Below are 21,268 nucleotides of genomic sequence, written 5' to 3'. Positions count from 1 at the left end.
CCACTCGACAGAGCAGCAACGCCACTCGACGAGCCTCTAATCCATTGTAACTAAAGATCAAAAACGAGAGAAACTGTCGATTTTACCAACGCAAACTCGCCCTCCCCTTACCGACAGTTCCTTCTTACTCACGGAGCAACCGAGTCAAGTGGCGAGTTGGTCGGCGGTCCGCGGGGAGGGGTAGCAGCAAGAAAAAGAAACGAACACTCGAGGGTTCCGCGAGTGCGCCTCGCAACGCTTGGAAGTTCGAGGAGCTTTTGGCCGAAGCAGAAGAATAGGAAAGAGCTAACGCAGAGAGGAGGACGGCACGTGTTGAATTTCCCTCTTTCTTCTCAGCCCCTTTTTCATTCCGTCCGTTTCTCGCCCCACTCTCCTGTACCCGTGTCCGCCGTTACGACGGCTGAGTCCACGCTGCGCCTTTCTCGCTCTTTTGCGGACAGAGTCGCGCGTATTTGTTTTCCGCGCCCTAACAACGGGCCGGGGAGAGGTAGCCGGCTCTCTTCAAGCCGAGTACACACGGAGAAACGCCGTAACCCCGACGGACACGTGTATGCGCGTCGGAATACGAACTCGGCCTGAGCTCGTACTCGTGCATACACGAACGTGTATATACGTGTACAGGATGCTTCAGAGCCAGCGGTCGCTGGAGGACGATAAAAGAAACATTTCTGTCGAATAAATACCTGCTTGTTCTTTTTTAATGACGGCGGTCAAAAAAGAAGTCTCAGGCGTCTGAAGACGTATGTATACTTTGTTATACCGAATTATGTACACTGAATTATATACACTTGCGTTTCGATTAAATAAAAGTAAGGTTAGAATAAGGAATTATACGTCGACTGATAAACAGATTCATCTATAGCTAAATACTTGTAGTAACGAATAATATCTTAAGCGACTGATACAAGGTAAAGTATTATTATTTAACTTCTTACCCTACCATGTGAACTCCGATGGCGCGTGCCATAGTCAACAAAGTCGGTCACACGCGGAGCCACTACGTCCGAACGCGACGAAGAATAACACGCAACTGACACGTCGAGACTTGTAAGACAGAAAGACATCGATGAAAATTACCATGAGCCCGACTCGCGATGTTTACATACGTTGGGCTATAGCTACGAGCCACGTCTCTCACCCGTGATAATCATGTTCGGCCCATTGCCCTTACCACGTGTCTCACACGATATCGTAGGCGAAGAGCTTAATACTTCACACCCGATTTCTATGATACCCTACCCAAGTTATTTAATTCGCCACTCCCTGTCACATCGATACACCTCTAATTTTGAAACGCCCCGTAGAAACGTACACGCAACGCGAATACGTCGGAACGGTCACGTCCTCCCGTGTCTCTCCCATGCTAGACCAGTCGGCAACGTTTGACTCTTCCTTTCTTTCACCGGCCCCCCTCGCTGCCATGCCCGTTGCTTCCGCGAGTCGCCGCTCCGTCCCTCTCCGTCTGTCGCGCCCTCGACGTCAACTCGCTTGCCCCATTCATCGAGTTTATCCGCTTGCCCAAGTTCCTTAATTAAACCCTGAAGATTGTCTGCAAAAAGGACATCGCCCAGTGCCCTCGACGTCTACGAACATTACGAATTGGACGACGAGGGGACATGAAAGATACAGATAGGTGGCGGGGCGGGCGCGCGCACGGTACCTCGAATGAAAGCGGTAGCGCACCGTCTGTCAGGCATCTATAATGGCAATTTCTTGCCGGTTTTAATCAAGATGCCAAACGATCGATGGCAAAAATGGCCCGTTACCCGAGATAATTGTGGCGACTGTTTTTGTTGCGTGGACAAATGGTACACGTGTTGGGGGAATCGTGCTAGCGATCCGCGTGAATCCTAGGGGGCACCACCGTGCGTTAGTTCGCTACGTTGGGGCGATGGTGGCCAGTGTCGCGTTAACGAGGCTTAAGTGGCCCATTGGAACTGGATGACGTGTGTCCCATGAAGAATATTGAAGTTAAACGACTTGGAGTTTTATGAATCGCATTGTGGCAGAGATTTGCCTCTGCCTGATAGTTAATTTGCATTTCCAGCTTGATTTCTAATTTGCACGACATCGGAATGAAACGAGACCAGGGCCGGCTCGAGAAGTCTTACTTCTGGGCGCGTAGAAGTACTTTTACGTGATTTGAAATTTGCTCGCAGAGTGTTTCTTTTATTTACAATTTCGCGCTACGAATTTTGTTTTAGACTGTATCTTCTTGTTCGTAGATAGTTTTAACCCTTTGCACTCGAGAGGCGCCCTTCAGTCCACCATTTGATAAAATTTTGAAGATCGGTATTAATTAATCTGTCAAATATAAGATAATTTAACGGTGCGTGAGCTATCAAAATCAAATAATTCTACGTGTTAATTATTATACGATTTCATATTTACTGCTCGAAAAATATCGTTAGTTTTATAGCAGAAAATATTTGAACTCCTAGTCCTCTTTAGCCAAAAAAATCGTCGAGTGCAGAGTTAATATTCCTCTACCTACAATCTACATTGAACACCATAAAATATCAAAATAATACAGTCGAATAATCTACTTTAGAGAAGGATAAAAATATAAGAATATTTTTAGATTTTAGAGTCAAAGGGTGCACCACCCCTCTTGCCACCCTTTGGATCCGTCACTGGATAAAATTGGTATTAATTTATTTGACATTCAAAATGATACGCTACTGTTTTATATATCCATTTTCCTTTTCGTTACTTGCTTTCCTTTTCTTACCAATGTCCCGTTTTCACAACGGGAAATGGTAAATTGCGTAAGATGCAACGGTTGTATAATAAGCGTCACAGTTGAAAGGATGATTCTGCGGTAATAATATATAACGTGAAATAACATTTTCCTATGTGCTCTTTGTTTCCAAGAAAGTCGAGCTTGAATGTACGTCGAGATGCGCACTTGACTTACAATAAACCACAACCTTATGAATGTCCCTCGAGACTGCCATTGTATTTAGATGCAAAGCGCGCAGAGTTTGTAGCATACGGATGTAGCATACAATATCAAACATTTAAAAAAACCTGTCGAGATCATGTGTTTAACAATCTCTCATTCTTCTATCATAAGACAAACACACTTCGTATACCCTGAATATGAATATAAATATATAGATATATATCTCGAATTTCTACACGAGTCTATCGCTTTTCAACGAACACAAATTTCGCTTGAAATTTCTTCTAATTCACTCTATGCACAGAATCGACTCATTTATTCGTATTGTTGCTCGAGAGAACATTTCGGTGAATTTTCAAAAAGCGGTAAAGTCTACAGAATATTTTTCGGAATCGCAAATTAAAAAATTAAAAAATTATTTTTCCGACATGATAACTTTATAGAAATGTCAGAAGACTCGAGTAATACACCTGTCACAAAATTTCTACGTATCAGTGAGAGCTACATAAAATACTACTGAACAATAATAGCAAGGTTTAAGATAAAATCCACAGAAGAGGTAGACGTCATTGAATTACGCGATTTCTCCCGACTGCTAAACAGTCGGAGACGCAATACAGCACCGAGGGATGAGAGAACCTCTCTATCCAGTCCCTTCCGGTTCCACGGGTGCGAGTGTTTAGTGCAAACGCGCCCTTACGTCGAGGCAGACGGGCAACGAAGGCTAAAAGAAAATCGACCGGGTCTGTTTGAAAAAGGAACGAAAACTCCAACAAGATTAAAGAATACAGACAGTCATAAATTAAAAAAAGAACGAAACACGAATTCAAAAATACAGGCAAAATAAACCAGAAGAACGAAGACACCTGATAAAGATAAAGTACAAAACAACAGATAAGATAAAAATGAGGAACAGTGGATAATAGATAAAATAAAATAAAAGAAGATACGAAGAAATATAGATTGCTGTTAAAAAAATTGTTGAAAGCAAAGTAAACGGATGCGAGATATGTATTTGTGATAAATTTAAAAAAAGAAAGAAAATGGCGCGAGCGAGAGATAAAATGGACGGTGCCGGCAAGGCGACGAGAGAACAATAATGAAAAAGAGAATGTCCGTATGTGAGACACTGCTCAGTGGAGAATAATCGAAAACAAGAGAAAGAGCACGTACGCGTCGCAAAAGATAAAATAAGAGGGGAAGCCAGACGACAAAGAGAGAAACAGTAGACAGGGGCCAAAATGCAGCGAGGGTGAAGACACGCGAGGGCTGTTAAAGCGTCAATCGATAAATTCCTCCGGCGAAGAAGAGGGGCCACGATACGTGCTGATGTCGCGAAAAGGTCCTTCCTCGCAAACACTCCAAGTGTCACTCCGGAAAGGTGAGAGAAAAAGGGAGTGGGGGTTACTCTCTTCTAGTTGCACTTTATGCAGTTTCGCACCCCTCGAGAGAAAGAGCAGATCTCTATCTTGCGATACCTCTTTCTCCGTCTCTTAAAGGGACGATCGTCCATCTATCCGTAATAGAAACGAACACAGTGAACGCGAACTCGTAACAGAATGCCTTGCCTGTCGGCTAATTATCCCCTCGTCGATCGTTTAACGCATCGATTCCTTCTTCCAGAAGAGCGGAGAACGAACAAAATATTATACCAATACCGATCAAGTGTAATAGAATTGTTAGAGAGAAGGCACACTCCGATAATTCTCAAATTTAATGCCATTTTAGTAGTAAAATAACGATACGAATAAACGAGAAAGGACAAATGGTCTTAACCGAATTTGAATTACGCGCCAATTCGACGCGTAGCGCATAACCTCGCGAGAAAGCCCCAGACGTGAGGAAATTGAGAGATTGACCTACATTGTATTTCAAGACGAACAGATAACATTAATATTTCATTGCGAGTCGAAAGAAAGACGTAATATATCGAGAAATGTATAAAGAAAATCTTTATCGATAGTTTATCTCGGTCTAAAATGATAGTTCATGCTTCTTGAAGTCTAGTCTCTAGATAAATTAATCTTAAAGTTATGGAACGAAAAAATATACGGTATCATTTATGTTATTTTGGTACCTAATTGAATATCGAAAGATAAACCTGTGTAAAAAATTGTCGATTTTATAAATATGTCAGTTACAAAAAAATAGATACTAATAAAACAATTTTAAAACTCTATTCTAATGTTCGTCAAAATCAACTTAATATTACCATTGAAAATACTAAAGTTGGAAAATAAGCATAATATCGTATAATAAATTTTTTCTAATTCCATGTTTCGTAAATTTTCTTAAATATAATCGCATCGTTAAAATTCAGCCCAAATTATTTTCCATGCCCTAAACGTTCATCCCCGGCTCGACTAAATGAAAACAAGCTCCCTGAAATCTTTATTACCTCGAAACCGTCGAACGAGCTTTATCAAATCCTCGGTGATAAATTAAAAAGTGAGTTTCCTCATACCGGGGATTCCGAGGCGGGCCAACGGTGTGCCCAAGAGACATCAAAGAGAGGCGAAGTTATCGCGGCCGGCCGATGACGTTAAAAGTTCTGGTTCGCGGGAGACCAAATCGCCCGAGGCGATGTTCCCATCGGAGGGAAGCCCTTCCTGAGGCCCCCGAGGGCCGTGATTAAAATTATTGCCCGACCCAAAGTCAACACGCCGTGCAAACAAAGGATAAACACATTCGCGGGCACCGGTACACGAGAAGTGGCACGATTAGCATCGCAAAATGTTTCCCGTCTACCCCGTGAGTGTCGCTAGTGTTGTTCGCAGCACGCGCGAGATGCAAGCGCGTTTTATATTGCTTTCCTGTGATCTTTTGAAACAGTAAAGAAACAAAGGGTAAAAGAAGACGAGAAAAGAGAAATGAAGCAGGAGAGCAGAAACTATAAGAGAAAGGGTAAAGAGCTTTGGTAGAAAGTTGCCGCAGGCGAGCTTTGTAGTTATGGACAAGTTGCACGACTGGTGACGACGAGCAAAAGAGGCAATTTGTTAGAAGAGGAACGCTTTCGTCGTGATACATTTAGGATTCACCGTGCGCTTGATCCCGACACTCTGTCCTTTTCTCGCTCGGTTTACTTCGTCTTCTTTCGTGACGGAAGGAGTGGGGGAAGTGCTTCTTGCCGCTATTCCTTTCCAGCGTACCCCCTCCCTTTCCATCACCCTTGTATATTCCCTTTCTCTTTCGCCCCGAAGGTTTTTGCTCGTGAGCGACAATCGGTGTTAAAATGCGTGAATGCACTCGAAGCACGCACGCCTGCTTCTACACGAGCACGCGGCAGAGACCTCTCGAAAACAAACGGCGGTTTCTCGTCCCGTAGCCAGCGTGACTTAATTAATGAACGCGCGCGAGAAGCGTCGACAAAGTCGTCTTTGTCGAGAAGTTCGCGGGACTGGGTCAATAAAGACGCAGCACTGGCGACCGATCGTTTCGATTAATCGCGCCCTCTACCACTGATCCGCTTCGACCCGTCGATCGAATCCGCAAAGGAATCCATTACGATCTGAAGTTCGATTGAGACCGGAACTCGCGATTAGAGAAGTTGACAGTGATTTGTCGAGCGAGTCGATTACATTCCTAGTGAATTGATTCGCGAGTTACGTAGAAAGCTTGCTGTTCGTAGTTACGTGCACGTGTACGAGTATTTAAATGACGCTTTTTAGGCCGAACTATGTTAACTCGGAAGGATGACTAAGTTATTAAACTGACTGCTTTTTCCACTGAAATGAGTTTAACACGAGACTCGTGTTATTACGTGAAACGCGTTAGATGCTTAAGAAAAAATATGTATCTTTTTAATATCATAATTTAAAAAAAGGTTAACCGATTGAGCCTACCTATTTTATATAATCCATTATAGAACAATGAGGTTATGAAAAAAAAAAAACTGAAATTAAAATTATCCGTAAAAAATATTAATTTCACATTAAATTATATTAAATTATACTATCTATATTTGCATATTCAAAATAATGTATTTTTCTTATATATGTATAGTTTATGATATCGGTCATATTTTTTTTCCTGAATATTTATCTTTTATGCTTGTCTTATATTACGAATGTATTTTTATGTCACTTTTTTAGTCTCCTAATCTAATCTTTGAATCCAATTAACGCAGCCACGAAATTGAGAGTCTCAAAGGTTATTTCCTTAAACACAGGATAAGGACAAAAATATTACGGCCCTGTCGCGCCATCTTCACCGATCTATTACGTTCGAGCGAGGTTTATCATTGACCCTTGAAAATAAATAGCTACTCACGAAATAAGCCTGTTTATCTGCTTCCATAAATAGAAAGTAGCAGGATTCGATAAGTCGTGGAGAAACATGGTTTCGTATAATTTCCAGACGCATAGGTCGACCTCCGAATTTTTTGAGTATTTTATTTTGGAAATTTAATTAAATCTTAGCACGCGATATCACGTGTACGCGACCGACCACGTCAGGGAGTGAAAATGAATTACGTGTGTCTCGCTAAAACGTTCACCACGAATTTCAATAATTGATAGTGGAATCGGTTGCGTGTCCGTGTCATAACGCATCTTCGTATATACATAGCGTATACATCGGCAGGGTGATTCATGGTCATGGTGAAATCATGAATAATCACTGGACAATAACGTGGGTAACACGCGCATACGGGCGTATTATTCTACTCTATAGATATTCAGAGTAAAACTGATTACGGTTGGGAAAATTACGATGCCCGCGTTTATTTCCATGCGACGATTGTATAATATGTATTAAAGGAAAATGCTCCATTATTAAGCGTTGCGCGGCAAAGGCAACTCGGAAGATACGGGAACGTGTTCAAACGACGGTTACAATTTTTATAAAACGCGCACCGTAAATCCAATTATCAGCTGCGAGATGCGGAATCGGTCGGTTATTAAAAATATATCATGAGAACGATAGACGATATACGAGAGCATTAAATAATTATGTTAAAAACAATAATAATAATAATAATAACAATGCGGTCCCGTTGTTTGCAATAAGGTTCGTTCGCTTAATTAATATCAAAACTATCGAACGGAACAGATTCCCGGTACTAACGGTACAAACAGCGGATACGCATCCACGAGTATCTCTGGCAAACTGTCGGAATTAATTGGAAAAATGTAGCGATCAATCGAGCGTAGATAATTTAACGCAGGAACCGGTATGCGTAATGATTCGTTCGATTCAGTTTATGCCTAAAACACAGTTACCTGTACCGGATTAACAAAGCTAACACGGAACTACTCAGACAATGAGATGAAAGGAAACAATTGGAACAGCAGTCAATACTGTATAAACACTTTATCATTGAAACACAAATCATCGTAACAGCGATACGAAAAGAACGTGTCACGTAACTTTGATCTCTCGATGAACTGACAGACAGTGAGGTCATTTTTCGTACAATGGAGGTAACATGATGTGCACACAATCAGAGCTATCGTATGAAACACTATGTACAATGAGAAAACGGGAAAAGGAGCGTGGAAAAGCAAAGTCTGCTACGGTGACACCCACCTTGCTAGTGGACCACTCCTCTTCGCTCGTTGACCCAAAATCTTCTCGACCACGGTGACATTTCCGCTTCTTGCTGCCTCCAGCAGCTCCTGATCCTTCCCCATGGTCCATTTACACTGTAATCAAAGTCTGGTGTTCACTTGCACACTTGTCAATTTCTGTTTTTACTATGATTACTCGCGTTTCATTGATCCAGCGTGGCCATCTTGGGCCGACTGCGTCGCCACCTTGCGGTCACTTCACAAAACACTCGCAACACACGGGAGCGCAAGAAAGAAAGGGACGTACAAGCGTACGCCGATTGGCTGTTCAAGAGTGAGACAGAACGACAGTAGCCGAGACTCGAAGTATACCGTGCTCAGGCATGTAGCCGACTGTCAGCTGTTGCGCCGTACTGATTTTCCGTGGCTTCACGCCGACTCGGCTTTGTGGCAATTTAATCGAATAAGTGTGTCACGCGGCTCGTAACTCTGATCGGCATGAGTCGCAGTTTTGTCGGAGAGTTGCTAATCTTCCTGTTGCTCATTATTGGCACCTTAGCTAGAGAAAAATCATCAAATATATCAACTTTCAATGGTAAGCACATAACCTTAAAGTTCAATAGCATGTCATGGTAATTTTTCTTTGTGTAATTTTTTAAATCAGTTAAAAATATTCACTGTTAGACGTAAGTGATTTTAAATATAATACGAATAAATTTTGTTAATTGTGTTTATGTTTATCAACAAATATAAAAGTGAAAGATGAAGTAATTCATGATTGTTTTTGTAACTGTGTACATTATTTTATTAGAAATATGAAGTTATTTATAGTATTTATCAGGATTATTAAATTTTTATTTAAATATCAGGTTTAGATACAAGCTGTAATATACTATAATGAAACATTATTTGTCATCGGAAACAATTTCTTAATCATATTTTCTACTTAGTGTATAAAACGTTATTTAAGTTATAGAATAAAATAATCAACTAGTGTACGTTACCTAAAAAAATATAAATATACTATTATAATATAAATAAAAATGTCATTTTAAATTCATAGATAAATTTGTAAATAGATTTATTATCATAACTACATACATGTTTTGTAATATGGACTGTGTACATACATAATCATATTACAAAGTTTTACTCGTATTATACAAACCAAATGAAAGGAAACTACTAAATATACTTATCTTTCAAACTGTACAAGTCATTGTAGTTTTTGTAAGCCACGTTTTTGTAGAAATCAAATATATGACTTCTACATAATTAACGAGATTATGTATTTAATTTGAACTGAGCATTAATCTTAGTAATAAGGATACACACGCATCTAATTTCTTGACTTATGTAATACTAAATATACAAAAATTTCACAAGCGTTGTAAGTGAAATGAATTTCTAATTCCCATATACATAAAGGAAATCTAGCTTATAGTATTTTTTCAATTTCTCCTTGGCTATAGAATTCGGTAGAGATGTTTGAATATAATCTGAAATGAATCATTACGCAAAACAGGTTTTTGTAGAATTTAAGTATAATATATGATACGTTTTACAGATGGAAGTATATTTCACATGAATCTAAGCGATGTTCAGGCTACACCATACATGAAAGACATATCTATTGCAGCCAGTAGCAATGTAATATTTAATATAACAAACGTTTCCTCTGACACATCATTTATTATTTTTCAAATTCATGTCTATCAATATAATGTCACACTGTCATATGATAAAGATTACCTCAGTAAGGTTTCAAATAGAAGCGTATTTGGATCAAATATTGGCCTTCTATCTCGGCAAGCTACGACCGGAACAACGCAGCTGTTCGTAAAAAATGATAATATTCACGTCGTTGAGGCTCTTATCGTTGCTGTCCTTTACCCTAGTCAAGGTGAGTGTTACCGATTATTTCGTATAAACAAATCGTTATGGACCATTGTTCTATTACTGCTTGTATCAGAAATTTTTAAATATTATTTAAATGACATTCAACAATATACGATTACAGTTTGAGGTATACGCATATATCAACAGTAACCTTTTATTTTATAAATATGTAATTTCAGACGATACGTTACAAATTGCTGATTGAAATAAAAGAATTTCTATTGACATCGCATTTCAAATTCCAAGTAATATAAAAGGATATACAGGGTGATCCATTATTGTTGTCACTATAACAAAATTATAAGGGTCAAGAAATATTATTTAAAAATAATTCTATATTAATAAAAAGGGTAATTTTGTACATTATGATATACTTCGATTTCGATGATTTTTTTATGTTATAAAGAACAATATTCTGAACAATTTTTTTAAAACAGATGTTACATCTGCTCGGTCTTTAATCTCCGATATACGTTTGGAAGAAACTTCTGCTACTATAGATTGAATTCTGTCTGTTTGCATACATTCGTGTCAACGTGTGCATATCTTACTGTTTCTATAAATACATTCTGGCAGCCGGTGACTAATATATATAATGGGTGAACTCATTAAGAAGATATTTTGTTGTGAATTTTTAATCGCTCATTTATGTCGCACTCACACAGTCGGCGTTCACGGCCCGTCACTCGATAACCTAACCTTACATAAAGTTAGCTTCAACAAGAAAGGAATTAACAGTGCACTGGTTAGATTTTTAGATTTGGGTTAGTATATATAAATTGTTGTTAAAATTCTACTTAGGGGTACTGTTTTAATAAGTTCGTCCATTATATACTCAACCAAAATTTTACAAATTTATATTTTGTTTGTACATTATAGAAACAGTCGACAAGCGTTGTACGCGTACTAATACGACACTGACACGGATATGTACATATATACAGAGTGCCATATACGGTAGCAACAGTTGTTTGCGAATAATTCGAAAACTAAGACTAAGCATTAAAAAATCATCGAAATTTGACACACATAAAAATCTAATTAATTAGTAAAAAATTGTATATTTTTTAAATATTCTTGATTATTTATTTTCTTATAATTTATATTAATATTATTTTTCAAAATATCGAAATTTTCGTATATACGAATTCTCGTATATTATACTTTTAAATACCATTTATTTACCCATTTTTCTTACATTTGCGTAATGCTTATTTAAAACGCAATACGATCAGATATTTTTATTTTGCCTACTTTATGAAATTATAATTTGTCTTATTTAGAAAATCATACGGTAATATGCAAAAATTGAAAACAATCAATTACTCTGATACTTTCAAATATTTAAATAATTACAATTTTACAAGTTACAATTTCACAGAAAATAATTTCCACAAATACTAAGAACACAGAAATTACACAGCCATTAATATTAACTGAAATACATTATATAACCTCTAAAGAGTTTTAATAAATAATATATACATATATATACCCGTTATGCTAAAATCAAAGTTACTAAATCAAATTATACTATCTAGACCTCACCCATTTTGTTCACCAACACGAAAAAAAAGAAAGAAAAAAAAAAGAAAATCGAAGAATTCGTATCAAAAATGACCGTTATCAATTTTATTGATTTTTCATCAAAGGCGGTAGGTACTTCACCATTTTTAATTCGTTTTTACATAATTACAAAATTATACTTCTATAAAATTATGAAAATTTTTTATAATTTTAAATATAGCAAATAGTGTACATCATAATTACATGGAAATCCAAAAAAAGAAAAAAAAAAATTGACAAAGGTCATTTTCAATGCGGGATCCAATTTCTATAAACACAAACTAACCGTTTCAATGTTATCCAAATTGCGTCGAAATGGCATTTCCTGCCATCGCGGATACTAAACTGACAATAGTTATCGGACTAGTCTGTATATCGTCGTTCCGTTGGTTCCGTTTGACGCAGAGGCACGAAGCGGGCTCGAATAATAAATTTCCCAATGCAAAGAACGATCAATCCCGTCCATCAGTTCATTGTTCTCTCCGCAGCACCCGTACCGGGTGGATGCAACATGGAGTTCAATACCAAGATCGCGCCGTACATGCACGTGCAGACACGCGACACGATGGTGATCGTGGATGTGCAGCCCGCCTCGCAACCATTCAATGACACCATGCGGCCGATTTGCGAAAAGAACTTGGTGAATCTCACGATGTATCAGATGTTCTTATCCGAGCAAGACTTCAGTGATGAAGGTTACTTCGCGGCTATTATAAAGATGCTGACTGTAGAGGATATCAAGATGAACGGACATGAGGTACTCGACATTTTCTTTTCTTTATTGGGTATTTTTATTTATTTTCTTACGTCAGTCTCTGAGACCCACACGAGATATCGGTTAGTCAGTCCTGTGTCTTGAATACATCTGAGTAGAAAGAATACGAAGATTATTTATGAAAATAAACCGAGACGGATGAATCAACTTTGAAGCTGACTTTTGTATAGTTTAAATCGACAGTGGCGGCACTTCCATTTGTAGGGGTTCACACGGCTTTCTACAGAAATTTTTTCAGCCAACACGAGATACCGTTTGGATTGACGGATTAATTGCGTTGTAATTGGGAAGTTATGAAAATGATTCTTCAGGAATAACCGTGCTTAGGTTTTAATTGAATTCAAAATTCGCTTTATGTAGGTTATTTGAACGTCTGTGGCGCCACTTCTATCCTCAGGGGTCTACATGTCTTTTCACAGAAATTTCTTGCATACATTTTTTAAATTAAAAACCAAATATCGAATTACTTTCGAAAATAATTTTGTGAAGATAAACTTCGACTTCTAATTGAATTTGAAATTAATTTTATGTTGGGTATTTCATTATTCAACGCACGTTTCATTGTAGTAAGGTAATTTGAAGTTGAAGTTAATTTTTGAAAATGCTTTCCCTTCTTAGTTTTTATTCGTTGGAGCGACTTTTTCTTTCAGGTTTTTAATTTTTCGTCGAGTTTGAAACGCTATGAAATACTATACATTTTTAAGGAGATCGTGACAGTTAATTGAATCGAAATTATCTGCTGAGAATCTGCATTTTTCGATAATTAACAGCAAACCAAAAACCCATATCCGGTTACCGATTCGATTATTCGTTTCATTCGCCTGTTTGCCGTGCACGATTTTACGAGCCGAAATTTACTTTCAGACTTTTAAAACCGAGTTTAATCATTGACCGAACCTGCAAATAGCAGCCATTTTGAATATTAAATTGGTAAGAAAAATCATTCTTTCTTCGTTACGTTAATCCATTACAGTATCAGGAAAAAGTATTCGAATTCACGATTAATCGATTAGTTTATTTTGCAATCGTTGCCATAATTTAAAAGTGTTCACTATAAAAATATTCCTCGTTCACCGACCTCATTTTTTCGTAGATTTATGGTCCACTGAAAACAGTGGCTTGATTTAACGCGGAATGAAAAGGAATATACACGAATTAGATAATTTCGAAACAGAACATTGAAAAATAGATAAGAAAGATCTACATAAATCTACGTAAATAGATTAAGAGAAATATATATATAAAGATGTACCTAAATAAATTTTTACGTACACTTACTGACAAAAGTTAAGAAACAACGTAATCGTTTGGTAATTTCGGAATATTCTCTACCTTCTAAGATACTATATATCTTATATAGTACAATATATCGAAATTGCCAAACGATTACGTTGTTTCTTAACTTTTATCAGCGAGTGTATACTTTGTACACATTTACATATACATTAATATATATAATGTATATTAATTATAATTAATAATATTTATATAACAATTATAATATATATATATAAAATATACAAATTCTTCTGTATTAAATATCTATTCCCAGATACCTCGACGCCATTATACAATTTCATTATAATGCACTAATTATACTTACAGGTAAACTGTACGTTTGATTAATCATTGATTAACGAATATCGCATTGTATGCCAAAAGTAACAGCTAAATATCATATTAAATTACTATTGTTGACAACACCACGTATTGTACATAATTAATCAAACGTGCACAGCACTCGTCTGTATCGTATTCGAACATTTTCAGAGATCAGACGAATACACATAAATTCAGGCCTGTAATTTTAATAAAAAAAGAATTGTATATTTTCCATCAGGTGGGGAGTCCTCTTCTTTCCACAAGTATAAGACGAATATTCAGCGCATACATCGGAGTTCCCTCGGTTTACGTTGCAGTGGCCACTTATGGGAACTATTCCGCAGCCTATGTGCCTAATTTCTCCTATGGCTGCAATCCAGTAACCGATCCTAGCTCGTGCAGCATTTTAAGTACGTATCTCATCGTTCATGCAAAAATCAAGAGTAAAAATCAATCCTATGCACCCAATGATTCTCATACGTCGCCATTGCTTACAGGTACGACTTCTTACAAGGCCGTCAACGCCCTCTGTCTCATCCTCGGATTATTATTGATATATCGAGGCCCCGGTTTCATTGAAATCGACGTAGTCATGCCTGTATTCTTCACTGGAACCGTGTTTGGTTACGCGATAGTCGGTAATTGCTATATATCATACAAATTTATTCGAGGTAGATCGAAGATGATCTGCCTATAACTTTAAAAATGACAGACGCTGAAAATTCACCAATATTTTCTATCATTCCTTACCTGATTTTTGAAAATTTCGCATCACCGAGAACGAAGCTTTAATTTCCCGAAATTTTCCTCGCTTTTCCGGGTTCGAGGATTCGAGATTTCGCCGTTTCGCGAAACCCCTAAAATATAAATAAAATTTTTCAAAATATCCAGTTTGTTCTTACCTTGCACTTACGACAGCTAAACGAAATTATCGCTGCATAAATTATTCCACACGTATCGTCACTTTACTAATTCGTACAACACCGATGAAGGTGAATAAAGATAAGTCATCGTTAAAATATAAATAAAGTCGGAACGATTTTTATATACTAGATAAACATATAATAAACATCTTTCAATATCCTATTTTGCAAAAAGAGAAAAATATTTCCGAAAATAACTAGTTTTTTAATAAGAAATACAGTCTTGCAATGATATATTTTGTTTGTTTCAGCGAACATCGGGATATCCTTGTTAATAGGTCTGGCAGTGGTGGTGCTATGGACGATATTTTATTTCTGCTGCCCTCTAATCGCCAAGCTGGCATACGCTATGACACTAGGCCTGTTTCTCTCGTGCGTCACTTACTTCCATTTGCCAGGTACGCAGGAGGTTGTCACTCAAAGGACACGAGTAAAACGGCAGTAAACGTATCCGGAAATAAAGCGATTCCATGTGCGGTGTTGAAAGATGACTGGGGGCTACGTAGGAAGTTATAGGAAAATAATGAAAGCCGGTTTAAAAACGAACGAGAAGAGTAACGCGAAAAGAAAAGTAGGGGTGAGAGAAAGGGAGGGAGAGCCCACCGCCCCCGAAGTTAGTACGAGTTTGGTGAAGGGATGAAGCACAGCCAGGGAGTTCCCCTGTAGCTTTTATCAATGTTGGTCGCTCATGTGGAAACCTCGTCTGCCGAATCACCCCATGCAGCAGTGGCGGGCATTCGCGTTACCTCCTACCTTTCTCACCATATACCTACCCTCCTAGCATCTCGTCCACGCACACAGACACACACGATGGAAATCATCGCGTACACGCAGCCCTGACCCCTGCGAGAACTCCCACGAAGCGATCTAACCAGCTTGAAAGATTCGCATTTACCTAATTGTGTCCCCCGTATTTATTTAGCTACGGGACCTATTTAGATTACACGGTCTATGCATGCGTAACTGCACGGAGTATCGGTTCGATCTACCCCGTCGACAGATGATCGACTTGGCCACCCTCTGTTCACCCTGTACGCTGCGTCTTTGGCACAGTTTGATCATGTTCTCCGTGGTTTATGTAACCGCGTGTGTTTCATGGAGATGATACTGTAGAAAGAGAACGAGGGACACTGGTATAGGCAAAGACCTCCATGACCTGATGCTTTTCCTTGTACTTGGATTATATTTCATTTGACACTTATCTGAGATAAATGAATATGGGATAGTAGAGTCGTGAAATATTTTTGTATAGATGTGAGTTGGTTGTATAACGTGGTTTTCTTTTGATTCTTTTTCAGATACATTCATAATACTGCAACAGAATTGGGTCTTCTGGTTACTGTTCTGGACCTTGACTATTAGTATATCTATAAGCTATATGATATGTTGTAGGAATTTCATTGTTATTACTTCCATATTCACGTCCTTCATTGTGGTGCTACCAATTGATTACTATGCTGGCTCTTGTTTGAAATATATTATAATAAATGCTGTGAGGAGAGCCACTGTTCAAGATTTTGGCTCAGCTGTTGTTCAACATCCACTTCAGACTTGGGGTATCATCTCTCTTTATATATCTAGAGCTATGTGTATTTGAACATTTTTATAATCTAATCATATTTAATTATTCAATTAGTTGAAGTGAGTTTCTCTGATTAAGACCATAAACAATCATATATATATTTAAATGTACTTTAAAAGATTTAATAATTAAAATTCTTAAGAGTTATGTCATGCAAATGTTCTGAATATTGTAATACAATTTTTGTTCAATTATTTTTTGATAGCCATAATAACAATATGATCTTCAGTTCTTAAGGCTTGAGTTATCTTGTCAGTAATCTTGAACAATTAATTGATCCTAGACACACCATAGCAAAAAGTAGATTTTTAAATTTGAGATACTTATGTACCAATTTTTAAATTTAGTATGCAAAGTGCTGAATAAATTTTGTTGTAAAATTTAATTTTCAAGGATATCAGTGAACAATAATGTGACAGAAATGTTAGCAATTTGAAGATTTTATTTTTGTTCACATCATTTAATGTTATGTCAGAATTTTAAATAACAAATTTTATTAAATTTTGACTATACTATATACGATGTCGTTTCAGATATATGCTTGATCGTACTTTGGACGTGTTTGGCGGCGTGTCATTTATGCAGATACATATTTAAAACTTATCGAAAAGGCAATGAAGAGGAAAGAAAACCATTGTTAAGATTCAACTTCAATGTAAAAGAAACGCGACCGTTAGAGTGGAAGTATCGAAGTTTCTGCACAGGATTTTTACGCCCTAATGTGCCGCACTAAAAACAACTAAAAATTGGAAACTATGTTTACACCTCATATACCTATGTATCACGTACGTTTACTATGTACTATGTTTATATACAATATTATCTAATACGTATAATATGTATAATGTATAATAATCAACTATATACAAATCTCACTTACTAAACTAAACTAAATAAGTAGTTCCTCTATTTTATGTTTACTATATATTATTTACATGGTATAATTTGTTACTTATCAGCATGATCTGACGATAATAAATGTTTTATGTAACTTTTTCTTATAACCATATTTACACTCAGTCATTTTATAAGTAATTTAAGAAATCAAAATTATGTGTATATATATCAAATAATAATAATATCACATATAATCAAACATGTATATAGTATAGATGTAAAAAAAATTATACCTTTCATTTTCACTATTTCTTAATTACTAAAATAGTTGACTAATTTGTAGAGGTTGAATAAATTCTTGTATTTATATTCATTTCCCAACATACTATTAACCATGAAAATTTCCCTGTTTAATTTTTGTAAAAATATCTGCAATCTTCATTTATGAGAACTGTAATAGAAGTATAAACATAATTGCTCAAGGTCACATTCTCTCATCAATACTTTGATATAAGCTGGCTTTGATTGGGCTGTGGTTCTCGTCCATTGCTGTCCAAAATAAATTGTAAAGTTGTTTCTTTTATAATTGTAAATTTGTATATTTAAAAATAAAGCAAATATGCACCTTTGAAACGTGAACTCTTCTACGAACTTTATCGTTTAACAGTTCCACCCTTAACCTAACAAAAATTTGAAAGTAGAATTAATTATCACCATCTGACAGTATCACGGAATAAAATTTTACGAATAATGAAAATTCTTGAATTTATAAAATATACGTTTGTATTCGGTGGTACACCTATACTAAGCTTACATTATTATTCTTTCATAGGTTCATGCAAAATTTTAAAATTAGGTCTAACCCTGAAACCAAATAAAAACTATTAGTGTTAATATTACAATTTATGTTAAATACGGGCTTAGTACGTTTATACAAATAGGAACGACCAGGTTTGAAGGATAATGGTAAAAGGTTTCAGTGTTACGAATGAATGCAGATGACTTGCGTTGTCATTAAAATGAAATAACATTTATTGAATCGAGACAGTGACACCTAACAGTGGTTCTATATCCTACTACTTACAATCTTAAAGGTAATCACAGCAACAATATTATCTCCATTATTCACAACACTTACGTAGATTACTGTCGCAATAATATATCATTCTCGTTAATAAATTTGTTAATACTCATACACTGTATTCGTTATCAGTATTATTATTACAGATAATAAGAAAACTGCGTGACCACTTCTACGTCAAGGGCTCGGTCTACGAAGTTTCACAGATCAAACGAACCATTCGCAAAAAATAGAAACATCATGGTAACTCATTGACAACATCAACGAAATGGAACTCGTTCGTATCTTTTTAAACATGCAGTGTACCGGCAACATGAACGAAGTATAGATCAAATTTACGCGACAACGAGTGCGGCTTCAAATTCCATTTCGTTGCAACAAAGTATACGATATCCTACATTCTTTCAAAATCGTTGGCTTTATTTTTCTCCCATACGTAATACGAACGCGACATTGTTCATAAAACGTACTGTCTTTTTCATGGAAAGAGAAACAAAAACGTTTAGCGAGTAAATCTGCTGGAAAAATAAAGTCATCGTAGCTCGAAGAAGCCATTTTGTAATTCACGATAACAACACTCTCCTGGCGCCCTCTATGACCATGCCAAATCGCGTGTAAATATCTCTCAAAACTCGTCGCGTGTCGTTCACTCAAAATACAAATATTCCATAGGTAACATAGAAAAAGGAAAAATTGAAAAAATCGTATCGATGATTATCATTGGAAAATCAAAATAACGATAGCAATGAATCGGGAACGAAACGACACGAAATGAGCACGCAACGATCATAGTGAAATCACAAAACATTAACACTGTGCATGGAAATAAGGCTGGAACGTTTGATGGTTCTCACATCCAAATGACTGTGAACGCAGAAGTGGCTCATGCGAATCCGAACGAAGTGTACGACGTTGAGAACCGAGGCTCTCGACCATAAAGAACCGACAGAATGGCGGCGTGCGTGCGTGCGTGTGCTCGCGTCCGCGAGCGATTTTTCTTTACTTCGGCCTGTTATTATTTATCGGCCGTTGCATTCTCTTTGTTTTCGCGTTTTGTTTCGTTTTACTTTTTTCTTCATCCAAAAATATAAATTTACTAATGTACAGTACAATCTCCGTTCGCCGTAGAAAACGTTCAAACGAATTGCGGTACACCAGCTCCGCCGCGTATCGATATCGCGAGAAAACGGCGGCGTCTGCTACGCGAGGCACGGTTTCGCCTTTTCGTTCGTGCCTCGTCGCCACGACTCCACGCACAACAATCGTAAATTACCCTATTGACTGCAGACAAAAATCGTTACAGCTCGTCAACCTATTGACAAGAGAGACTCGACGCGACGTTCTCGGCGGTAACGCGACAGTTGCTCGGCAGAAAGCTTTCCTCTCTCGAGAGGGAGGAAAATCATCGGAGATCAGTGTCTGATTAAACGGATGCTTGTTGCGTAACACTCATATACACATGCTCGTGGAATATTCCTCGGTGAAGCGAACAAAATATGGCCCGGTGTCTTGGAACGGCGAGTCTCCTAATCGACCACGAATATTCGATTGTCTCGATAAAATATCGTGAGGTTTTAATCACTGTTTCGATTCGTTATTAGCACCTTGACACTGAAACACTCTATCAGAACTTCTGTTAGTGCGGATAATCACAATAGGAGAATAGTAAAATCGAGACATCATTGGAAGAGAACACGCAATACTAACGTTTCAACTGTCGAAGCAGCAACTTCAGATATTTGACTGAGACAAAGAGCGCGAACGACGTTCAGTACCGTATGATGTCGATTCGGAATTCTCCCGTCGCTGTGTATTAACAATAATCTACGAAAAATTGCGATTTTTGAAGATATTCAAAATATTAAACAGTATTCGGTGTAGAATGATGAAATAAATAATAAGTGAATTATTTATACAAATACCGCGGTATTTTGTATACCTGTAACTGAAAATTGCTTACGGCCCTTAGTGCAGCGATCGCTGTCGCCATCTATTGGCGTAGTCGCGCGGTACAATTGGTTACGATTTTGCTATATTTCCATTAGTGACCATGCATTGCGAACTATGTATACTTTACACTATTCACTGATCTAAAATTGAAATACAGAAGTTCTTCGAGTATTATTTATAGTTTTCTGACAATCATAGAATCACTATCCAGTGGTCAGCATCAAGGAGTTAATATGAATCTATCGTAACAGTGTGTATATGTCAATCACATTGATTACGACGATGTCTTTATCTTCCGATCATTCGTATATACATATTTTTCACTACTCGTTTCGTCTCAATAGGCAATAAGAAGATTCTCCCGAAACACGCGATATTTTCTGCGACAGTCTATTATAGGATGTGAAAAAAGCCAATAAATCTATTGTAGTCATCGATTTAACGCTACGTTTCGTCGCGTCAAGTACGAATCAGCGACCGACATGTTAAGTGGTATTTAAAAACGAAACAATTGGAGTGGGGAAAGTGGCGGAAAGTAGACGCGCGTTTCACGATACACAGGGATGGTTGATTGGTCGTTTCGTTGCAAGAAGCTGTGTGTTATGGACACGTCACGATCGGAATCCATGCTTCGTCGCGTG

At 37.4% G+C, this 21,268-nt stretch overlaps 2 protein-coding genes across 4 annotated transcripts in view; one reads left to right on the top strand and one right to left on the bottom strand.

Annotated features, from left to right (window-relative positions):
- The window catches only part of LOC108548631 (ankyrin repeat and SAM domain-containing protein 1A), an 87,651-nt gene extending 79,002 nt beyond the window's left edge, over window positions 1-8,649 (bottom strand). For both annotated transcript variants that reach the window (XM_017901672.1, XM_017901681.1), the window contains exon 1: window positions 8,432-8,649. In XM_017901672.1, coding sequence (XP_017757161.1) covers window positions 8,432-8,535 — 104 coding nt within the window. In that variant the 5' untranslated portion in view covers window positions 8,536-8,649. The remainder of the gene's footprint in view (window positions 1-8,431) is intronic.
- A 134-nt stretch (window positions 8,650-8,783) lies between these two features.
- Window positions 8,784-17,538, top strand: LOC108548425 (transmembrane 7 superfamily member 3). Of its 2 annotated transcripts, XM_017901345.1 has the most exons (8): window positions 8,784-9,007; window positions 9,980-10,315; window positions 12,366-12,634; window positions 14,493-14,664; window positions 14,752-14,892; window positions 15,429-15,575; window positions 16,476-16,733; window positions 17,293-17,538. In XM_017901345.1, exons 1-8 carry the CDS (start codon window positions 8,911-8,913, stop codon window positions 17,490-17,492), a joined length of 1,620 nt encoding a protein of 539 aa, XP_017756834.1. In that variant the 5' UTR covers window positions 8,784-8,910; the 3' UTR covers window positions 17,493-17,538. The 2 variants fall into 2 exon arrangements, with proteins under 2 accessions (XP_017756834.1, XP_017756842.1); XM_017901353.1 differs by lacking the exons at window positions 8,784-9,007; window positions 9,980-10,315 and adding an exon at window positions 10,780-11,075.
- Window positions 17,539-21,268: the final 3,730 nt, after the last annotated feature.

Source organism: Eufriesea mexicana, unplaced genomic scaffold (genome assembly GCF_001483705.2).
Source record: "Eufriesea mexicana isolate 0111107269 unplaced genomic scaffold, ASM148370v2 scaffold474474821, whole genome shotgun sequence".
NCBI classification, from domain to species: Eukaryota; Metazoa; Arthropoda; class Insecta; order Hymenoptera; family Apidae; genus Eufriesea; species Eufriesea mexicana.
Note: the sequence above shows the minus strand (reverse complement) of the source record. Positions and strands in the feature narration are given on the sequence as shown.